This window comes from Littorina saxatilis, linkage group LG15 (assembly GCF_037325665.1).
Source record: "Littorina saxatilis isolate snail1 linkage group LG15, US_GU_Lsax_2.0, whole genome shotgun sequence".
In the NCBI taxonomy this organism is placed as follows: Eukaryota; Metazoa; Mollusca; class Gastropoda; order Littorinimorpha; family Littorinidae; genus Littorina; species Littorina saxatilis.
This window is the reverse complement of record NC_090259.1, coordinates 27,668,057-27,690,522: the sequence shown is the minus strand read 5'-3', so window position 1 is coordinate 27,690,522 and position 22,466 is coordinate 27,668,057. Positions and strand designations below refer to the sequence as shown.

Genomic DNA, 22,466 nt, shown 5'->3' with positions numbered 1-22,466 from the left:
TTACTTGGAATCGTAAGAACGCATTTTTAATCTTGTTGTATTCCCTATTTGGATAGCATCAGTTTGAAAAGATACCCAAAGCTGAATGCAATGACAATTAAAAACGCACTCGACTTCATCATCATTGGAGAGAGAGAGAACAAAAAAAAGAGAGAGAGAGAGAGAGAGAGAGAGAGAGAGAGAGAGAGAACGAACGAACGAACGAACGAACGAACGAACGAACGAACGAACTGACTTTATTACTCAAGGATGGAGATTTTAGGTTGACGCCTAGTCTTACAATCTGTCCCTGCTAAAACTAAACATGTATTAAGATGGATACAATGACAATCGTAAACCGACAAAAGGAAAAAAAAGAAAAAAAAGAAAGAAAAAAAAGTTATACATGTAAAGATTGATCATGCATTATTGCAACTACTACATAATCTTTACGAATATTAAATGAGTAAAAACACATTTAAACTGACATATCAAAATAATCCAAAGGGATACTAACAAACAAAATTAATCTGCACCACTCACTCATACATTTACACGAGAGAGAGAGAGAAAGAGAGAGAGAGAGAGAGAGAGAGAGAGAGAGAGAGAGAGAGAGAGAGAGAGAGAGAGGGGGGGGAGGGAGAGAGGGGAGAGAGAGCGACAGACAGACAGACAAACAGACAGTAACAGAGAAAGAGACAGTGACACTGATACGGACACTGACACTGATCGAACGTGAAAAAACCCAACAAATACAGAAACACACCAGAAAGAAAAAAAAAAACAGAGAGAGAGACAGAGTGTCACAAAGAGACAGAGAGAATCAGAGACGGAATTATCGGTCGTCGGTCACCGTGTCTCAGCCAACTGCTGGCCGGCTTCCAGGTTGCACTCGTGACAGAGAAAGAGACAGTGACACTGATACGGACACTGACACTGACACTGACACATGATTTTATTGTGAAGCCATCGACCATAGTCCATCAGCAATATGGGTAGGAGAGGGCAGGGCATTTGTACGAACACGAAAATCGAACGTGGAAAAAAACCCAACAAATACAGAAACACACCAGAAAGAAAAAAAAAACAGAGAGAGAGACAGAGTGTCACAAAGAGACAGAGAGAATCAGAGACGGAGCAAGTTATCGATCGTCGGTCACCGTGTCTCAGCCAACTGCTGGCCGGCTTCCAGGTTGCACTCGTGACGTCACACGATGGTCCAAGCCAGATGGGGACACTATTTGTCCGGAATTTCCGAGTGCTTCGTCTTGTTTGAACATCCGCGCTACCCCCCGCTTTGCTACGCTGACCAATGGCTTTTTATATTTAGTCAAGTTTTGACTAAATATTTTAACATCGAGGGGGAATCGAAACGAGGGTCGTGGTGTATGTGCGTGCGTGTGTTCGTGCGTGTGTGTGTGTGTGTGTGTGTGTGTGTGTGTGTGTGTAGAGCGATTCAGACTAAACTACTGGACCGATCTTTATGAAATTTGACATGACATACACACCTCCTTTTCTGCTTTTTCTTCGATCATCCTCCTTTTTGGGTCGTTTTGTCGGATATTTGATACTCAACACACAGTTTGAATGCTACATGTCTGCCGTTTAAAATTGTAACGTTTATTGACATTTCGCAAGTTTGGTGGCAACAGCTTTGCCAATTTATGTGTGAAATAGCAACATGTTGGTTAAATTGATTTGTTTTCTGCGTTTTGGTGTTGGGACTGCTGCATTTGATTCGATGTCCTTTTCATGCAAATTGCTTCCCCACTTGATGTTTTTGTCGTGTATTTGGAGTGCAATGATGTATGTAACTATTTGAGCTTAACTTATTACGGTTTAAGTATTCAAACATAAGAATAAGATATAAATACGATAATTCTTCCTGAATGATGACAATTCCCTGACAAGAATTGAAAATAAAAGACGAATGCAAGAAAAAGGGAGCCGAAATATACAAGTATATATATCACTTACTACTGCTTCTACTACTACATGTATAGCTTCTTCTTCTTCTTCTTCTGCGTTCGTGGGCTGAAACTCCCACGTACACTCGTGTTTTTTGCACGAGTGGAATTTTACGTGTATGACCGTTTTTTACCCCGCCATTTAGGCAGCCATACGCCGTTTTCGGAGGAAGCATGCTGGGTATTTTCGTGTTTCTATAACCCACCGAACTCTGACGTGGATTACAGGATCTTTTTCGTGCGCACTTGGTCTTGTGCTTGCGTGTACACACGGGGGTGTTCGGACACCGAGGAGAGTCTGCACACAAAGTTGACTCTGAGAAATAAATCTCTCGCCGAACGTGGGGACGAACTCACGCCGACAGCGGCCAACTGGATACAAATCCAGCGCGCTACCGACTGAGCTACATCCCCGCCCCCAACATGTATAGTGAAAACCACAGAATTCCACCGTGTTTTAAAATATCACCGTAATTATGCCCAAAATTCACAATGCAATATAATAGGAGGATCCTAAGAAAAAAAAGAAAAAAAAGGAAGAAAAAGAAGACATTCAAAAATGACAAATTCCATCACTTAAAATGTGGTATTTCTGTAATGGGGTCAGAACACCAAATGCGAGGGTGAGTCCATCGAGCAGATTATTGTCAACGGCGAGACTGAGGTTGATCAAAAGACATGGCAACGAAAGCGGTACGTGCATAGAGTTCGAGGGAGGGAAAGGGGGGAGGGGGGGGGATAGGGGTTGAGGCGGAGGAATGATGGAGGAAAAGGAGGAGGAAGAGGAGGTAAATGGAACGGAGGAGGTGGGCTAGCTTTGCATGTGCGGTGCGTATGCCAAAGTAAAAAAACCTCAACCGGTGGGGGAAGTTTCAACAAGCTGCCGTTTTGGAAGCTCGTTCGGTTGACCGAGACAAGCCTGGACCAACAGTTCTGTTGGCTCGGCTGTCCTGAACGTGGGTGACGAGAGTGCATGACCACAGGATGTGACGTAGTGCGGGTTTGGCGGTCACTGCCAAGCTGGGATTTGTCTGCTAGCTCTGTCTCTGGTTCAGCTCGAACGAACGAACGAACGAGAGAGAGAGAGAGAGAGAGAGAGAGAGAGAGAGAGAGAGAGAGAGAGAGAGAGAGAGAGAGAGAGAGAGAGAGAGAGAGAGAGGAATTCTGTATTAAACGAGTGTAATAGAATGAGGATTGATCTGCTTTCTTTTCAATCCAGCCCTTGCCATAAAGAGGGACAAAAATCTACTTTGGCTAAAGAATGAACAAGAAAATGTGCAATGTTTTTTTTCGTTTTGTTTTAGAGAGAAAGCGTTCCCTGGTCTCAGTTGCTGCCAAGACACGAACCAAAGACTGCTTTTGATAACCCTGTCTGTCAACTCATTTTTTTTTTCTGATGAACCACCTGAAACTCTAGTTAAGCTCACTAAACCCGAAGCCTAGCTCCTCCCCGAGCCGTGCATGCCTACCAAAACCCCCCACCCCCCACTCTCAATCACAAACTATCTTCTAAGCTCCAAAGCCCTTTTCGAATAATAAAACATCTGAATATTTAATGTGCAATCCTTGAAAGAAAAATATCTTCAACCAGCAAACTGCTGACTCCGTAACACCAACTCACACTACCATCTCGAACTAGATTTATAAACGAGACAGTCACTTCGGCTGATACATTTATGAAAAAATTATTTTATTTCAAAGAATCGTCACCAGGTTTACAGTTTTTCTAATTTAAGGCCCGGTCACACAACCCAAAAGTCGCGTAAACGCATGAATCACGCATACAATTTGGTTGTGCATGCTTGTCGGTCGAGAATTTGACCATTTTCGCTGATTTACGCGATGAAAATCACCGATGAATTGCGCAAGAACTACGGAAAGATCACGCAAAAATCACTAACAAACCACGCACAACAGCGCATAGGTACGCAAAGGTCCACGGAAAACCACGTATAATCTGCGCACTATCACTAATGAACTGCGTATGAATCGCGCATGATTCGCGCATGATCTGCGCAAGGAATGCGCGGCAGCGCGCACGTCCGTTCCGCGCATATATAAACTGATGCAACCGCGGCGCCTTGGCGCCTTTTTTTTTGTTTTTGTGCCTTGGCATTCCCGTTTCAACAATCGCGAACGATCACTGATATTCCACGCATATTTCGCGCATTGTTCGCGTAAGAACTACGCCAACTACGCAGAAATTACGTAAAACAGCGCAATACTGCGTAAACTCTTACGCGAATGCGTTATATATTGTGTGTAAAAAATGTCTGTTTGTCTGTCTGTCTGTAAAAAAATCCATTTCAAACGGTAGAAATTAATATGTAAGCGCCTAGGGCTATATCTAGATTAGCCGCATAAAAATGATCACAGTAATAATAATAATAATAATAAGCCGAGTTTTGAGCTGCTCAAAACCTGGAATCGCGTAAAGCGCCGATCCGGCGAACATCGGCGGACAACTACGGAGGTTCCAAATCGCGCATGTATCGCGTAAGGATCGAATTTTGTGCGTGATTCATGCCGTTTACGCGACTTTTGGGCTGTGTGACCGGGCCTTTAATAAAAGCGGAAAACCCCCTTTCTCGGACCCATCTAAGACACCCCCCCTTCCCCCCCCCCCCCCCCCGCTTGATTCCTCAACATTTTCTTTTCATAACCTCTGAAAATTACCTCCCCCCCCCCCCGCCCTCCTTTTGCAGATTACCCCTTCTCAGCTGACTTTCTAAGGTGTCTGGGGGTCTTAACAGAGGGGGATTTTCAATGAACCGCCCATTTTAACCGCCCCTGCAATAATACTTCACGCCGTCACAGAGCTAGGGGTATCGAAACCTACGCTTTATTAACTTCACTTCACACATGAAAACAGCAGATTTGTTGTTGACAGGTCCTTGTAGTTCCCCCGGATCGGAACACGACTTAAATGCACCCCGAGTCGGCCTGTTTTGTCTGAAGGCGTGGCTTTCTACATCCTGAACTCAGGTCAAATGAGTTACTTCCCTTCGGGTCTCATTTATCCCTTACAGGATGCCTTGTTTTCCTTCTCTGGAGAGGAAATCGATCTAAAAAAACACAACTTATTTAGAGCTTTTTGTAATGTGTTATTGATATAAGCAGATTCACGATCGTCGATAATGATTTTTTATGGTGTTGTGCACAGGAGCTTGTATCCAATCGCCGGTCGATCATTATTTACTCCTTATTCCATATATTTACTCCTTATTCCATAAATAGTAGTAGTAAGGGTAAGCATGCAGCAGTAAATAATAAGCATGCAGGAGTAAATAATTATCGACCGGTGGTTGGATACAAGCTCCTGTGGTGTTGTGTAATTTTTAAATTACAAAAGAATTGTTATTCTTTTCATTCTCTTCCGAATGTCTTTTTTTCTTGCGCGGTGGCGCATGGCATTTTATGAAGCGCATACAAAAGTACGTGGTCGTGCAACATCCTGGGGAGTCGTGGCGTGGCGGCTGTGCTTCGCTTCTGACAGCGAGACCTTTTCATTTTGCGTGGTTATCAAACAATAAATTAAAATTAACCAGAGGCACGTTTTCCTGTCTCACGCGCCCCTAATGGCTTTGCTGTACGGGCATGAAGCTTACATTTCTCCCGGCACGCGAGAAGACAAGATCAAAGATGTCTGTCAAATATTTAAGATGAAAAGATAGTGTTCTCTTGACGAAACACTCTTCGTCGTGTAGCATACACGTGCCAAGCTGTCAACCAGAAAGTCAGACTTCTATCCGAACTTGACACGGCTGTACTCAATACTGCCAATTATCCTTGCTCGTATAATTAGCGCTGAAGATAGCGATCTTTGGAATAGGAAGGTTTCCGCCAGTTATCTCTCTTTGAGGTTTTGGGTGCTTAGAGAGAGAGCGAGAGAGAGAGAGAGAGAGAGAGAGAGAGAGAGAGAGAGAGAGAGAGAGAGAGAGAGAGAGAGAGAGAGAGAGAGAGAGAGCAAGAGAGAGAGAGAGAGAGAGAGAGAGAGAGAGAGAGAGAGAGAGAGAGAGAGAGAGAGAGAGAGAGAGAGAGAGAGATTATTGGTGAACAAGGAAAACGGTATCACGAATGCGTTACTAGAAATAATTAAAAAGATAAATGAAAAAAAATAAATAAATAAAAAAAATGAATGAATGAATCAAACAATAAATTAAGCTTAAAATCATTAAAGTAAGGGTAAACGTCTACCCACTTTTGAAGAAGTAGAGAGGCAACAACACTTAATTACGAAACGTATCAGCAGAATGTTTAAAGCAGCAAGTGAATGTTGATAACAAACAGCAATTAATTCATCCTTCATTTCATTCTTCAATTAATGAATGAATCAGTTAGTATATTAATCAATAAGCTAAGTGACTACAATTTCTTTTTGGCCCATATTTGCGACAAATCTAAAAAAAAATTTAAAAAAAACACCGATGAAGCATGATAAAGAAAAAGGGGAAGAAGTGAGAGAAAAAAAAGTAAGAAAAAAGAAAAAAGAAAGAAAGAAAAAAGACAGAAACAAAGACAGAAAGACAGACAGACAGACAGAAAACACGAAAGAAAGAAAAAAAAGACAGAAAAACAGACAGACAGACAGACAGACAGACAGAAAGACAGACAGACAGAAATAAGAAAGAAACAAATAAAGGGGAGAAATGAAAGTGACGATTGCCTCGCTTCATGCATGGGCCAAACTTGCTCCAGCAACAATGATCATTCATTTGTTTTCCCATGAAAAAAAAACCATCGTAGAAAATAAAACAGGAAAAGAAAGAGTCGATCCATTATCACAAAAGTGTTAAAACGTCGCGTAGTATCGGGTGACAAATTAGGGGAAAGATAGCAGTTGTTGTTGTTGTTGTTGTTGTTGTTGTTGTTGTTGTTGTTGCTGCATTAAGGAAGATTCAAATAGAAATAATAAAAAATAAAACAAAATAGTGTTGTTTCCTTTGATACTTCAGATGACAGCAGCACCCCGCCCTGTCCATTTGTTTTGATTCACGTGAGACGCCGCGTGTAATTGTAAGATACAGTTTCATACTTTCTTTCTATCATTATACATCTTATATATGTACGTATACTTTAAGTAAGATTACAATTAATCGAAGACAATTTTACAAACAATCCAAAGATTTTATTTTCTCTCTCACACATATTTACCGTAGACACTATCTGAAAAAAAAGTCGACCACATCGGTATTTATAAACACTAAACGGTCCGTTAATTGGGTTAATGATTCGTAATTGATCAATTTGCTGTCGCACTTGAATATTTGTTTTCAATTTCAAGTTCATTTTGCATAAGCCTCTTCCGAAGCGAAAAACCAAGAACAAAGACAAGGGAACCAAACCGTGAACAAACTTTATCGAGTTTTAATGGATTGATAAGAAACGCAATCTAAAAACCCTGCGCTGATAGCTGCAACTTCAAGCATGAATAACAAACAATTGCAAAGACGAAGAGGGATTTGAATTTCTTTGCTTGTTTTCGTCGTGTTTCTTTGAATTCACCAAGCCTTTTCCCGCGTTCAGCCCGTACAGCTATCTTGAAAATTCTCACAAGAACAAATACATTCAACCAACCGTTTGTATCAAATATCTATATCCAACCGCCATGAAAAATAATAGATCATGCACTGGAATCGAAATAATTTCTCCCTTGTTGGCAAGACCAGACGACATAGCGGTCGCTTGGTGTCGACATTCGGCAAAACGCTAACAGTTCTTTTACATTGTGAAAACCTTTGCCGTCAGTTTTGCTCATCTGCCGAACTTTTGTCACAACGATGAAAGTGGGACACCAAAGACTGCCATGAACTTTTGTAAATTGCCAAAACTTTTATTACCATTTCGGCAAATTTGCCGAAGACAAGAAAATCCTGTAGCATAATCCCTGATACGGTTATTCCAGACGAATCCAGAAATTACGACGCTAAACAATATGAACAAGGGAAACAAGAAACATTTTGGTGGAAAGACCAACGAATGGAACGAAAACAGACAGACGGTTGAGCTGACAAAAATATACCATTTCAGCGGCGTCAAATTAGAAGCAGGCCTGACATCGTCACACGAAAATGTGAACGAGAAATGTTAATAAACGGGTGGAAAGAGCGACCAATACGGAGAAAAAAAACGAGGCAGACGGACGAACTCACAGACCGAGAGACAAACACAGACGTATAGTAGATCAGCATCAGATAAGAAAGTCCAAGGAAGCTGAACCAGACAAGTCTTTAATTTGCAACACAACAATGTAAACAATTACAGGAAATAAAGCGCGCAGGCCGATTGGGTGGACGAAAATACAGACTTACGGAGCAAGACAGACAGACAGACAGACAGACTGACTGTCAGACAGACAGACAGAAAGAAAGCTTGACCAAGCGGGCCGACAGGCAGGCAGACGGGCAACCAGAATGCCAGACAGACAGGTAGACATGAAATACAGTGGAACCCCCATTTTAAGACCTAAAAAAATCTGTGAAAAGCAGGTCTTAAAAAGTTGGGAGTCTTAAAATGGAGGTAAAATAACAGAGATTATGAACAGAAAATGTAAAAAACCAAGGTCTTAAATGGGAGGAGGTCTTATATTGGGGAGGGGGGGGGTCTTAAAAGGGAGTTCCACTGTACAGGCGTACACAAACCAACTGACCTTTAAGTATGTAGTCGACGACGACAGCGTCCTCCTCCTTGCAGGCAATGGCGTCCAACGTCAGCCCGGCCGACATGGCCACGTGACCCATCACTTCCGGCATTGCGTAGCCTGATGAGAAAACATTTAATGAAAGTAACAAACAAAACAGTACATGTCGGTTTATACATGCCACCCAGTATTTTCGGAATAAAATCTTGTTTAAACTAAACAGTACATGAATAAAACTGCATGTTACACAAATTAAAACGATGAATAAAAAAAAGGAAAGTTAAAAAGAAAAGAAAAGAAAAGTAAATCTAACCAAGTCGCGTGAAGTGATATTACAGCATTTAGTCAATCTGACGGCTTGAACTCAAAGGTCAACACTGAAAAACAGTAACATCCCGGAGACTACATGTATAATAAGTCTTGGCTTACCAAAACCCAAAGACCGAATCTTGTCGCGCTTGTCTCGGCCTAGAAGCATGCGAACGCATTATCTAATTTGCATAAACCGATTTTCTATATTTCTGAGCTAATTTTCACAGTAAACATGACATATCTTTACACTTTTGGAATCAAGAACAAATAAGAAATTAAATGCAAACATCTTTAAATCTGTAATGATTTTTCATTCTTGTTTAACGGTAGTATTTTACGTAAGGATTCAGTCTATTTGAATGTTACTTCGACATTTAACTCAAACAACAATTCAACAGCGAAGCTTTTGTAATTTATGTGAGAAATTGCTTCGTTTTTATATCAACGTGGTTAAATGGATTTGTTTTCTACATTTTGTTGTTTGGTCGGTTGCTTTCTGTGTGTTTGATTTGATGTCAATGTTTTGGAAAATTAGTTATTTGTATAGATGCTGGGATGGAAGAGAGCCATTGAAATAGAGAGAGAGCGATTGAGAGAGAGAGAGAGTGAGAAAAAGAGAGAGAGAGAGAGAGAGAGAGAGAGAGAGAGAGAGAGAGAGAGAGAGAGAGAGAGAGAGAGAGAGACAATGACAATAAGTGACAGAATAAGCATAGGTATATTTTTTTGCATCTGGCCCTCGCCCTAAAGAGGGACTAAAATCTATCAATCAATATGAGTCTTATATCGCGCGTATTCCGTGGGTACAGTTCTAAGCGCAGGGATCTTTTTTATTTTTATTTTATGCAATTTATATCGCGCACATATTCAAGGCGCAGGGATTTATTTATGCCGTGTGAGATGGAATTGTTTTACACAATACATCACGCATTCACATCGGCCAGCAGATCGCAGCCATTTCATACTTTTCACGGCCTATTATTCCAAGTCACACGGGTATTTTGGTGGACATTTTTATACAATTTTGCCAGGAAAGACCCTTTTGTCAATCGTGGGATCTTTAACGTGCACACCTCAATGTAGTGTACACGAAGGGACCTCGGTTTTTCGTCTCATCCGAAAGACTAGCACTTGAACCCACCACCTAGGTTAGGAAAGGGGGGAGAAAATTGCTAACGCCCTGACCCAGGGTCGAACTCGCAACCTCTCGCTTCCGAGCGCAAGTGCGTTACCACTCGGCCACCCAGTCCCATAAATCTACTATAATAACTACTACTACATAAATACATAATTTGTGAAATAGTATAAGTTTATGTACAAAAGCGCATTATATAGAAACATGGTAGTTTATATGCGTGAATGCTTGAAAGAGCAGACTAGTAAATGCTGGAGCAAGTAACTTGATCTGTATTACCGTTGTTGAATTCAGCGTCACCCTATATGTTGACTGGCTTCGTTCAAAGAAAGAAAAACTGTTCGAGAGATAAGGACGTTTTCATTCTTACCCTCCCTCCCTCTCCTCTCCCTCTCCCCTTATCCTTGTAAAATAAAGTTCAATTCAATTCAATTCAATTCAATTCAATCCCTCTGTCTGTTTCTCACTCCCAACCCTTTCCCTCTACCTCTCTCTCTCTCTGTCCGTCTCTCTGCCTCTCATGGTCTCCGTCTGTCTGTCATTCTGACTCTTACACACACATACACACTCTCTCTCTCTCTCTCTCTCTCTCTCTCTCTCTCTCTCTCTCTCTCTCTCTGCCTCTCTGCATGTTCTTCTCTGACTGTCTTGCTCTGTTTCCGTCTGTCTGTCTGTATGTCTCTCCCCCCCTCCCGTGGGAAAGGAATAAGTGTGTCCCACGAGGGGATGGATTGTGTCTGCATGGGATGCGGGCCGCAGTGTGGTGACGGTGTCGTGTTTCGCCTCTCGACATCTTTATCTGCACTACCTTTCGCCTTACACCTACTTGAATCTGTTCCAAACTTGTTTCCTTTTCTTTCTCCCCCCTGTGTGTGTGTGTGTGTGTGTGTGTGTGTGTGTGTGTGTGTGTGTGTGTGTGTGTGTGTGTGTGTGGTGTGTGTGTGTGTGTGTGTGTGTTTACGTGCACGTTTGCATGTACCCCTCTTTCTCTCTCTCTCTCTCTCTCTCTCTCTCTCTCTCTCTCTCTCTCTCTCTCTCTCTCTTTATCTCTCTATGTCTCTCACTGTACCCCCCGCGGGTTAGGGGGAGTCCCATATTGGTTGGGACGAGAAAGAATTTACCCGATGCTACCCAGCATGTCGTAAGAGGCGACTAACGGTTCTGTTTCTCCTTTTACCCTTGTTAAATGTTTCTTGTATAGAATATAGTCAATGTTTGTAAAGATTTTAGTCAAGCAGTATGTAAGAAATGTTAAGTCCTTTGTACTGGAAACTTGCATTCTCCCAGTAAGGTCATATATTGTACTACGTTGCAAGCCCCTGGAGCAATTTTTTGATTAGTGCTTTTGTGAACAAGAAACAATTAACAAGTGGCTCTATCCCATCTCCCCCCTTTCCCCTATCCCATCTCCCCCCCTTTCCCCGTCGCGATATAACCTTGAATGGTTGAAAACGACGTTAAACACCAAATAAAGAAAGAAAGAAAGAAAGAAAGTCTCTCACTGTCTCTCTCTCTCTCTCTCTCGCTCTTAATATTGAATATTTCTTCTTCGTGAAGAGTAACATGAAAAACAGAGTTTTTACACGTTGTGTTTTTGAAGCATACCGAACATAATAAAAGGTTAATGTTTTTAAATGTTATTTTAAAAGTAATTTTAAGGCATCGATATCTTGAGCATGCGTTCTCACTGATTTGCACGTAATTGTGAGAGAAATATCCAACTAATTTCATTTTTATTTCACATATCTCAATTTAACAAACACAATCCTCACAAACTTAGTTTTAATAAACGTTTGGGAAAGAGATAGGTAGATAACTAGGAGAGAGAGAGAGAGAGAGAGAGAGAGAGAGAGAGAGAGAGAGAGAGAGAGAGAGAGAGAGAGAGAGAGAGACAGAGAGAGAGACAGAGAGAGAGACAGAGAGAGACAGAGAGAGAGAGAGAGAGAGAGAGAGAGAGAGAGAGAGAGAGAGAGAGTTATAAGTTAATAAAACTGAAATTGCAAGTTCGACAGAGACAAAAAGGAAAGCAAAAACTTACTATAAGAAATGTTAATACAAGATGAGCACAGACAATGAAGTTAGTTATTCGGCTTGAAGACTTATTATTTGTTGAAATAAAATGTCGTGCAAAATACTCAAACAGAACGAATTTTTTCATCAGATGTCTCTGGTATGAAGCCGCTTCTTATATCAAAACAGCATTTTGAATATGACCCAAACATAGTATATTTTTAATCTTCTTCTTCTTCTTCTTCGTTCATGGGCTTAGGCTCCCACGTTCACTCATGTTTTGAGCACGATTGGAATTTTACGTGTATGACCGTTTTTACCCCGCCATTCAGGCAGCATACGCCGATTTCGGGGGAGGCATGCTGGGTATTTTCGTGTTACTATAATCAAACTCTGACATGGATCACAGGATCTTTTCCGTGCGCACTTGGTCTACAATTTAAAACTCCGAGACAGAATAATTCACATTTTCATGTAGAGATTTTCGTTAGCACAAAAACTGACTTACCAGGCGACATGTATCCACGTGAAAAGAGCATCAGGATAAATGACTTTCCTGCAGAATTTAATCTGTTGTTGGAAGAATGCGGCTGTTATTATTTTAATCAGAATATGTTACTTCAAACCGGACATCAATGTGGTTGTGTCCGAGTTGGCGCAGTGGAGATTGAAAATCAGATCAATAGTATGTATCTCCGCAGTTGAATCGAAACTGTGATCCTCGAAAGTCACCACAATGGAGTTATCATCAGCGCAGACGATCAAAAACACAAGGATTAGGGTTTTTCATCTGCGCAGTTCGGTTTATTTAACCATTTTTCTCAAGCAATGCTGAAGTAAAATGATGTAGTTTGGGATGTCACTGAAAGATCCAACACTACAGACAAGAAGAATCAGAATCAGCGTTGACTTGTGCGTTGTGTAATCCTGTCAGATCGGAAACTTGAGCCAGAAATGAAGATCCTTTCTAAGACAATCACTTAGGTAGAACTACTCGAAAAGGTATTCGACGCGATCTGGTCTGTAGATTTCACAACACCCCAGACGAGAAGATACAGAAGCCGCAATGTCGTGTTGTGTGTCCTTGTGATCGAAAACTGTAGTCAGAAGTTAAAACCACGCTGAGACGCTTATTTTGGGTAGAATTACCCTCAAAATCATACGACACGTTCGGGTCTGTTGAATTCACAAGAGCAGACGAAGAAAATCAGCAATGCGGAAGAAGGCCCGACGACCCAGGAGTCAAGCAGAAACTCGCCGGATGGACTCACCTCGGCATATCATCGATCACGCCGGTCCACAGATGGCGGGGTGGTGACGTATACTTGTTAACTAATCGTAAAAGGGATCGTAGGAAGTCAAAAGAAGATGTCGGAGATACTCCTTCCTTCGGGAAAATTACTCAGATATTATCGTTTAAGGTGCAATGTCCTGATGTTCTTTTTGAAGACGCAAAGTGCTTCTGGACTTGAAAATTAAAAAAAACCAAATGTTGAAGCTACACCTTCTTTTGCGAAGATGACTGATATGTCATTTGGAGGGATACCAAATCCTGAAATCCGTTTAGAAAACACAAAGCGCTTTTAAACAGAAGTATGTGGTATTCGTTCGAGTGCAGATCAAAGGCCCAGAAACTAAACACTTCCGACGGCTTTCAAAATAGGAAGTGGCTTTTAAATGAAACAGTCAAATCAGTAATCTTTTGCTAAATGCACGCATATAATTCTGATATGAAGACGAGAAATTACAGTATAAACTATTGTTTCTGCCTTTGTTCAAAACAAATTTCGTCGCGAAGACGATTTTCAATTCGTTAAAAAAATCGCCACACTTTCACGCACGCCCTCTTTCGATGACTGTTTTAAAAATGCCGAGAGCAGAAGGAGTGAAGTCCTGTTAGTCACGTTTCTTTGTCAATCTAAAGACACTGCGAATGCACAGATTGAAACAATACAGAAACCGTCAAAAAGCACTAACTTTACACTCTGCCCTCTCAACACAACTTGCAAATGAATTCACGAAGAAACAGTCGGGTGGCAGAGACTAACACTCAACACTTGCAGCTAAAGACACCCAGGGTGGAATGCCCACGGGTATGCATGTGCATGTCTGCGAGCGTGTGTGTTTGCGTGTGTGGCCCAGTCAGAGGCAGAGAATTCCTAGCATTTGACAGATCGAACCTGTTACGGACTTCTCTAGTCCCCACCCCTTTTACTGCGGTTTGGTCGCGCGAACGGGTGACAGATTTGCGCTGCACAGGTAAACTCAGGTGGGGAATAAAGGTGTTGGTTGGGGATGGGGTGGTAAAAGGATGCGAGGTGGGTGGGGGAGGGGGGCGAAGCACTTACGGTTAGAACTTGATGGTTGTGTAACAGTTTGTCGCTTGTTGGATTGAGGCTTGTTGTATAATGAGGAGGATCGGTTTTCGATGGCGGGAGATAATGGGGTGGGGTGGGCGGAGAGAGGAAAGGAGAGAGAGAGGAGAGAGAGAGAGAGAGAGAGAGAGAGAGAGAGAGAGAAAGACAGACTGACAGACAGAGAGACAGACTGACAGACAGACAGACAGACACGCAGATAGAGAATGAAAGAGAGACTAAACAGAATGAGGGATGTCTGCATTGTTTTCCTACTATTCCTACTGCTGTTTCTGCTACGTTGAATACTATGCCCATTCCAAATCCACCCCAGCGATTCATAATTTCTGATTCCGATTAGTATCTAAAAAAAATCCACGAATATTGATAAATAAATAACAGATAAAGAGAGAAATTAATTAACAAAGTACACGAACACTCTCTCTCTCTCTCCCCCCTCTCTCTCTATCCATCCTTCCCCCTCTTTCTCTCTCCCCCTCTCTCTCTCTCCCCTCTCTCTCCCCCTCTCTCTCTCCCCCCCCTCTCTCTCTCCCCCTCTCTTTCTCTCTCTCTCTCTCTTTCTCTCTCTCTCTTTCCCCCATCTCTCTCTCTCTCTCTCTCTCTCTCTCTCTCTCTCTCTCTCTCTCTCTCTCTCTCTTTCTCTCTCTCTCTCTCTCTCGTTCGGAGCGCGTCGTGTCAGGGTGACTTTAATTGGAAGGCGGTCTCCGAGGGGCGGAGCTACAAATCTATCACCTAATGCACACTGCAATCAGTTGTCGTGCGTTAGTTCCGGAGCCGCCTTGTCTGCAAGGTATGTGCACTCACGCATGCACACTCTCTAGCTTGCTTGTGTTAAAAGCGCGCGTGCGCACATTGCACGCACACGCTCGCATACACGCAAGCCAGCGTAAACGCACGCACGCATACACACACGCGCGCGCACACGCAAACACACACACACGCGCGCGCGCGCCAACACACGCACAACTGTCACACACACGCCATCTCTCTCTCTCTCTCTCTCTCTCTCTCTCTCTCTCTCTCTCTCTCTCTCTCTCTCTCTCTCTTTTTTCGTTTTCTCCCTTTCGTTTTCTCTAGCTCTCAGCTTGCCATAATTATTTTCCAAACCAGAAAGTTATCACAACCCAACGTATATAACATCATGATTCTTTTCCGTGAAAGGGTTGTTTTATGCGAAGCTTGATTACTCATAGTATTCTTATTCTGTGTGAAGACGAACGTTGTATTTTCTAGTTACACACTGAAATAACATCTAATTTGGCTCTTTTGGTGTGGTTATATTGTGTATTTGACACGTTCTGTCTCCGTTGTCTGACCTGGTGCAGCAATTTAGCACAAGTAGCCCTCTCTGTAGATTTTCATTAATGCTTTTTTTTCGAAGTTAATAGTGCTACGCACACTTATATATTGATTCTTTTTGACATCTGTTTTCTTCATTTTTAAGGGCTCTTCTCCGTTTATGTTTTGCTATTTAATTCTTTTATTGCTTGAAAATTTGAGTTTGGAAAAAATAATTTAAAACTGTAAAATAAATACTCAGTCTAATATTCATAGTTATCAGAAAATATTCATTAGTGACTGTCAGCGGAGAAAATGAAAATTAAGGTAATAAGGTATTTTTTTTTAAAGTTTGATTAGCTCGGTCGTCCTCGAAAGAAAGAGCATAAATTACCGTATCTGAAGCTAAAGACGGTGCACCTATATTCAAAAACCAAAAACATAAAACAACAACTTTTAAAAGAGCGACAGAGACCAAGATGAGCTAAAATTTAAATAGGTTTAACAATGACAAAGACAAGAAAAACAAAACGGAGTAGTAGCAAAGCTTACATAGTAAGTTTGTTTGCAGCTTTGTCTACGTTTGTTATTGTTGCAGATAATGCAACGAAATACATCGACAACCGCAACTGGCTGAAGTAACAAAGTAAGTCCTGTTAATTTTTTGTTTCAACAAAAGAACAAATAACCGTGTTTTTTTTATTTCATTTTGTCTTTATCCTCACTCCTTTAGCCTTCAAGGATAGAATGTATTTTTCTCACCCACAAAAAAGTTGAGGATTTGATAAAACCTCACGTTTACGAAGGTTCAAAAATTGAGAGCGCACTGAGTCTTTCTGAAAGCAAGTAGGATGCGAGGGCTTTCAGCGATTCTTTCTGAAAGCAAGTAGGATGCGAGGGCTTTCAGCGATTCTTTCTAGTTTGTTTTGTGTCTTTTCGTGTTTAAATCTTGTTTACTTCTTCAGTCAGTTTAAACAGCTGGTTTTACAGTTTTACTCCCGTAGTAGAGATAATGACCCTTTAACATGGGATGACCACGAACTGAGTGAAGCCTGTCCTTCGCTACCCCCCGCGGGTTAGGGGGAAGAATTTACCCGATGCTCCCCAGCATGTCGTAAGAGGCGACTAACGGATTCTGTTTCTCCTTTTACCCTTGTTAAGTGTTTCTTGTATAGAATATAGTCAATTTTTGTAAAGATTTTAGTCAAGCAGTATGTAAGAAATGTTAAGTCCTTTGTACTGGAAACTTGCATTCTCCCAGTAAGGTCATATATTGTACTACGTTGCAAGCCCCCTGGAGCAATTTTTTGATTAGTGCTTTTGTGAACAAGAAACAATTAACAAGTGGCTCTATCCCATCTCCCCCCTTTCTCCGACGCGATATAACCTTCGTGGTAGAAAACGACGTTAAACACCAAATAAATAAAGAAAGAATATAACCTTCGTGGTTGAAAACGACGTTAAACACCAAATAAATAAAGAAAGTGTCCTTCGCTGTTACAATGGAACCCCCCTTTTAAGACTCCCTCCTTTTTAAGACCCTGTTTTTTTCAGACTTTCTGTTCATTACCTCTCTAAACTACCCCCATTTTAAGCCCCCGCTCCTTTTTAAGACCATCATTTCTCAGATTTTTTTAGATTTAACATACATTTATATGGGTGAAGCTTTGTGAACAGGTAAGGGGTGTAAGAAGGAGAGATTGTGTCCCATAATTATTAAATGGCCTGTACGTCTATGATTTCCACCTTCATTTCTATTTGTTGTGGTGTGTCATTCTATTCATTGGCTAGGGTTGAAAGAAAACATTTCTGAGTCCTGAATCCTCCATTGTTAGTATACCTTCGTTATTTTATTTTTATTTTTATGACATTTCATAGCCAATTCTAACCTATTCGCATCCGACAAAATAACTGCTAAACAAACATGTACTTCTTGTTCCCCCTCTCTCTTGTCATTATCATTTAACTTCGATGCTGGAAATCAAAGGGACAGAACCAAACAAATGAGAAAGAACGTCGTCAGTAAATATATAAAAGCATACACTCCCCCTCAGAGAGTAAGACATTAATAAATAACAATAACCACGAAGCTACAAAGAAAAAGAAAAAGAATAATAAAGGGAAAAAGACAAAGAAAAAAGTTAGAAGAAAGACGAGGAAAAGCACTGGATTTGCAGTGATATTCCCCCTGGTGCCATGCGAACTGCAAAATAATTGGATGCAGAAACTTGTGTTTTTAAGGAACTGTTTCCTCCTCATATTTTTATTTACTTTTTTTGCCTTCTGTTTTTATGGCTTTAAAAGAGGCTCCCCCGTGTGGCGGTTACAGTGACTGCAGTATCTATCAATTAATGTGTCTTTGAAAATTAGGATATGACGTTTTCTTCACGCTTTAAATTAGAGCAAACATATAGTTCGAAGATGGTGATCGGCGATTACAAGAACTCTTGGTTTTGTTTATGTTGTGTGTTTTTAGTTTTGTTGTTGCTTTTGTTGTTGCTCTTGAGGGTTTTGGTTTACTTATAGACATTGGGGAGTTTCCTCAAAGTCAAAGAAATTCGGGCTGCTATCCTTAGTGATAAGGTACAGCGACAAAGTCGCGCTACCCAGTCATTTGTAAATCACGATAATAAAAGAAGAAGGGTTTTAATTTTGAAATAAGAAACAGAAAGTACAAACATTGGTAATTTACAAGGTCGGTATGTCTCCGACACAGAAGCTTGATTAAGTAAAAGAAAAGTACAAAACTATGGCTGGCTAATGACGATGAAAATCACATTTTATGTTAATGAGGATTGCATGCCATCTTCTTCTTCTTCTTCTGCGTTCGTGGGCTGAAACTCCCACGTACACTCGTGTTTTTTGCACAAGTGGAATTTTACGTGTATGACCGTTTTTTACCCCGCCATTTAGGCAGCCATACGCCGTTTTCGGAGGAAGCATGCTGGGTATTTTCGTGTTTCTATAACCCACCGAACTCTGACATGGATTACAGGATCTTTTTCGTGCGCACTTGGTCTTGTGCTTGCGTGTACACACGGGGGTGTTCGGACACCGAGGAGAGTCTGCACACATGACAAAGTTGACTCTGAGAAATAATCTCTCGCCGAACGTGGGGACGAACTCACGCTGACAGCGGCCAACTGGATACAAATCCAGCGCGCTACCGACTGAGCTACATCCCCGCCCTGCATGCCATCAAATACTTTCAAACGGGATATTTAAATGTGTGTATAGTTTAAGACAGACAGCTAGACAGACAGCCAGCCAGATATACATACAGACAGACAGTAAACATGAAGAAGAAAGCACAAGAAGGGTCACCACCATACGCTTAAGCTTGTTGTTGATCCTTAACATGTATCATGTTCAAATACCTACGAATTGTTGAATAAACACTGTTTTAACCAAGAATTGATTTGACTTACCTGGTGCTTCAGAAACAACCATCGAAAAGGGTGGTGTTTACGTCGGAGATAAACACGTAGTCAGTAAACCATTACTAGCAGGGTTTGGTTTCAACGAGATCTTTGTAGCATAAGCACATCAATTCCTTGATTCCTCTGTTAAGAACCAACCCTCGTCAGATAAGTTCAGAATCCGAAGCACATCAGTAAAGTTGATTCAGATGCTTTGAACTCACGATTAAAGTAATCCCGAAGAACTGCACAATGTCAGCTGAACTGTTGATTTTTTTTCTTCTCCAATTTGTTTTTCTTCAGTCCATAAATTCAAACGCAGATACTTATAGCGATGAACGCGAGCTGTAGAAACGGCGCAAGCGACTAAACCGGAAATAAGATCGACGATCAGAAAGACGAAGGACGGTAAGGTACCACCTCCAGCAAGTATAGGTGATTCGTTCACAAAAGTAAAGTCGAAGAATCGGACAGTACACAGTTAAAAACCGCGAAGAACAGACTCCTCCTAGCAAAAGATCTATAGTGACTTCTCAATGTCAGTGCTTCAGAGATGCCTTCAGAAGCTAGAAAGAGCACAGCATCCAGGAAACGGTCCGCCGGGCACCGGGAAGAGTGTACGAGTGATGTGAAACGCCCTCGCACGAGTGCAAGTCTTTGCAACCAACCTCGCCCAACTGCGTCCAGAGAGAAGTCTTCTGCAGGGATGTATCTGACCGCGAACTTGGCCCACTGACTGACCGCCCTAGTGCAAAAACAACGGGGCAGCGGTCAAAGGAGTCTTAGTGCATCTCAGGGCAACCCTCCCCATGACCCCCCCCCTCCCCCCCCCCCCGGCTCCTGCCCGACCGCCCTTTCTTTTCTCAACACTGCCCTCTATTTTGTGGCTCTGCTTCTATTTCGGGACCCCGTTTGGCACGTTTATTCAAACAGTGGGTACGAGTTTTTGTTGAGGGCGTCTTCAGAGTGTTCGAGATCCGAATCCGCAATCAGGGTCCAGGATTCGATCCTGGTCTAGGTTTGAACCCTTCCTCTTGTCTGAGTCTTTGTTGTTGTTCTCTGTTGATTCATTCGCTTGCGGCCTCGTATAGCAGGCGGTAGAAACTTCCATCAAGATAAGTTTTCGTAAGTTTGTTTGTGCCGTTGGGACGATATATTTGTGAATGTGACGTATTCTTGTCAATAACAAACGTTCCAACAACTTACCTTTCTTGTGTTTGATTCTCTGCTGCCTTTGCTTGTCTTTGCTTTTCTTTTGTGCTATTAGGGAGAGTGGAGAAGGGTTGTGTCCGCCCTCCTGTCCATCCGCCCCCCCCCCCTCTTCACGCCATCTTACCGTCCTCTGCTTTCAGCCCTTGACAACCCCGCCCTTCTTGTCCTCAACTTCCGGTGTGTACTTCTTTCACTATGTCCCTCTCTCTCATCCAGAGACAGAGAGGGAGGGAGATAGAGTGAGGGGGTGGGGGTGGGTGGTGGGGAGAGAAAGAGAGAGAGAGAGAGAGAGAGAGAGTGTGTGTGTGTGTGTGTGTGTGTGTGTGTGTGTGTGTGTGTGTGTGTGTGTGTGTGTGTGTGTGTAAGAGAGAAATAGAAAGAGAAAGAGGGTTTAAGAGAGAGAGAGAGAGAGAGAGAGAGAGAGAGAGAGAGAGAGAGAGAGAGAGAGAGAGAGAGAGAGAGAGAGAGAGAGAGAGAGAGAGAGAGAGAGATGAATTGGATTGGATTGGATTGGGTTGATTTAAACTTATTTTCTCGAGGGTAACAGTAAGCAATGCAGACATGCTTTTCTTTCATCCGGCCCTCTGCCATTGAGGGGTAACTCTATAACAGGATGACATAAAAGTTAAGTTTGAAACTATACAAATTTCACAATTAACATGTCCAACCATCAATAAGACAGTTCAAGGTATATAATGATACATTAACAACTATGGACCCCCCCCCCCCCAATTCTTTATAAATATTTAAAGAGAGAGAGAGAGAGAGAGAGAGAGAGAGAGAGAGAGAGAGAGAGAGAGAGAGAGAGAGAGAGAGAGAGAGAGCCAAAGACGGACCTCTCCCTACCGTCTCACCCACAAAGGTTTGAACCGCAACCCCCCTCCCAAAGTAACCCTGTGTGGACGCACCCATTTTCTCCTAGTTCACGCCCTTGCCACAAACCTGGTTCCCTTAGCCCACGCTAGAGGGCAGTGCAAACACGCCTGACGTCACAAGCAACAACGCATGCTCAGTGCGATGTTGACAACGGCTGCTGAGTGAACATTCATTTCGCTTTTCGTCCTCTTGCCATTGGCGCTAGTCCAGAGGAAAAGGCACGACGTTTTATTTTATATTTTATTTTGGTCCGATCCCTGGTATACTGTTTGCCCGTTTCAACGATGACATATATATGAACAGCCAGGAAAGGACACTCTTACTTTTTCTGTCCATCGCGCGTTGTTTGTCCAGGTTACACAGTTTTCGAGCAAGGGTGACCAAAAGCAGGAAGTTTTCGGACAAGAAAAGGTGCATTGGCGATCCCGAAATGGATCTGAGAACCCTTCAACGTTGATATGTCACAAACTAGGCTGTGTTGTGTGTCTCTGTGCATATAATCACGACCCTTTTGGCAATATAGACTCGTGGCATGTAGAACTTTTAAATCGTGTCCTGTTCCGTGTAGGTTCCTGTAGGTTCCGTATTGTAAGGTCACCAGAGTCCATCGTGTTGATCTATACATGATCTTTAGCTTTGTGTTTAGCTTTTTGTTAAGTAAGGGAAAGGGGGGTGACTTTGGCCGCGCGATTAATTGAACCACCGCAAGTTTTCAAAAACACGTTGATGGAACGCTCTGACTGGTTATTGAACAAACGGGCACTTTAACTGGCTGACATTTACTGGCAAAAACAGGGCATCAAAAAGCAGCGTCTGAGGTTAGTTCGGTGACATTTTTGCATTTTTCATTAAAATTTCAGTTTCTCTAGAATTAAGTCTCGAATTTGTGAGTGGAGCAATTTCAAACACAAAATTGCAAAATATTTACCGGCTGCGGTGGTACAGGATCATTGTATGTCACATTAACGCCACTAACACAGAGCCACGCGCTGAACACATGTTATTACAAACTTCGCTTGTATGTAAATATGAAAGGCCTATATTGGAAGAAAATTGGACAATTGGTCCAATAAATCCGACGTATTATCACATTATAAGTGAAAGTTGGACCAGTTTTCTACATATGTAATATATCATCATGAGATCTATAGTGCTGACATGATTAAGTTTAGGTTTCTTCTTCTGCCTTCGCTTGGACTCATACCAAAAATCAACAAGCTGGGTGTTTTCTTTACAGATTTTCTTTTAATTAATTAATTTGTTGAC

The 22,466-nt window shown here is 41.9% G+C and overlaps 2 protein-coding genes across 2 annotated transcripts in view; one reads left to right on the top strand and one right to left on the bottom strand.

Annotated features, from left to right (window-relative positions):
* The window catches only part of LOC138948966 (steroidogenic factor 1-like), a 71,326-nt gene extending 57,243 nt beyond the window's left edge, over nucleotides 1–14,083 (bottom strand). The window contains exons 1-2 of the mRNA XM_070320650.1: nucleotides 12,549–14,083; nucleotides 8,596–8,706 (exon numbers count right to left, since the gene is read on the bottom strand). Coding sequence (XP_070176751.1) covers nucleotides 8,596–8,706; nucleotides 12,549–12,579 — 142 coding nt within the window. The 5' untranslated portion in view covers nucleotides 12,580–14,083. The remainder of the gene's footprint in view (nucleotides 1–8,595; nucleotides 8,707–12,548) is intronic.
* Nucleotides 14,084–15,188: 1,105 nt separating this feature from the next.
* Nucleotides 15,189–22,466, top strand: part of LOC138948971 (1-deoxyxylulose-5-phosphate synthase YajO-like) — a 72,227-nt gene continuing 64,949 nt past the window's right edge. The window contains exons 1-2 of the mRNA XM_070320659.1: nucleotides 15,189–15,205; nucleotides 16,292–16,339. The gene's annotated coding sequence lies outside the window, so the exon portion shown is untranslated. The remainder of the gene's footprint in view (nucleotides 15,206–16,291; nucleotides 16,340–22,466) is intronic.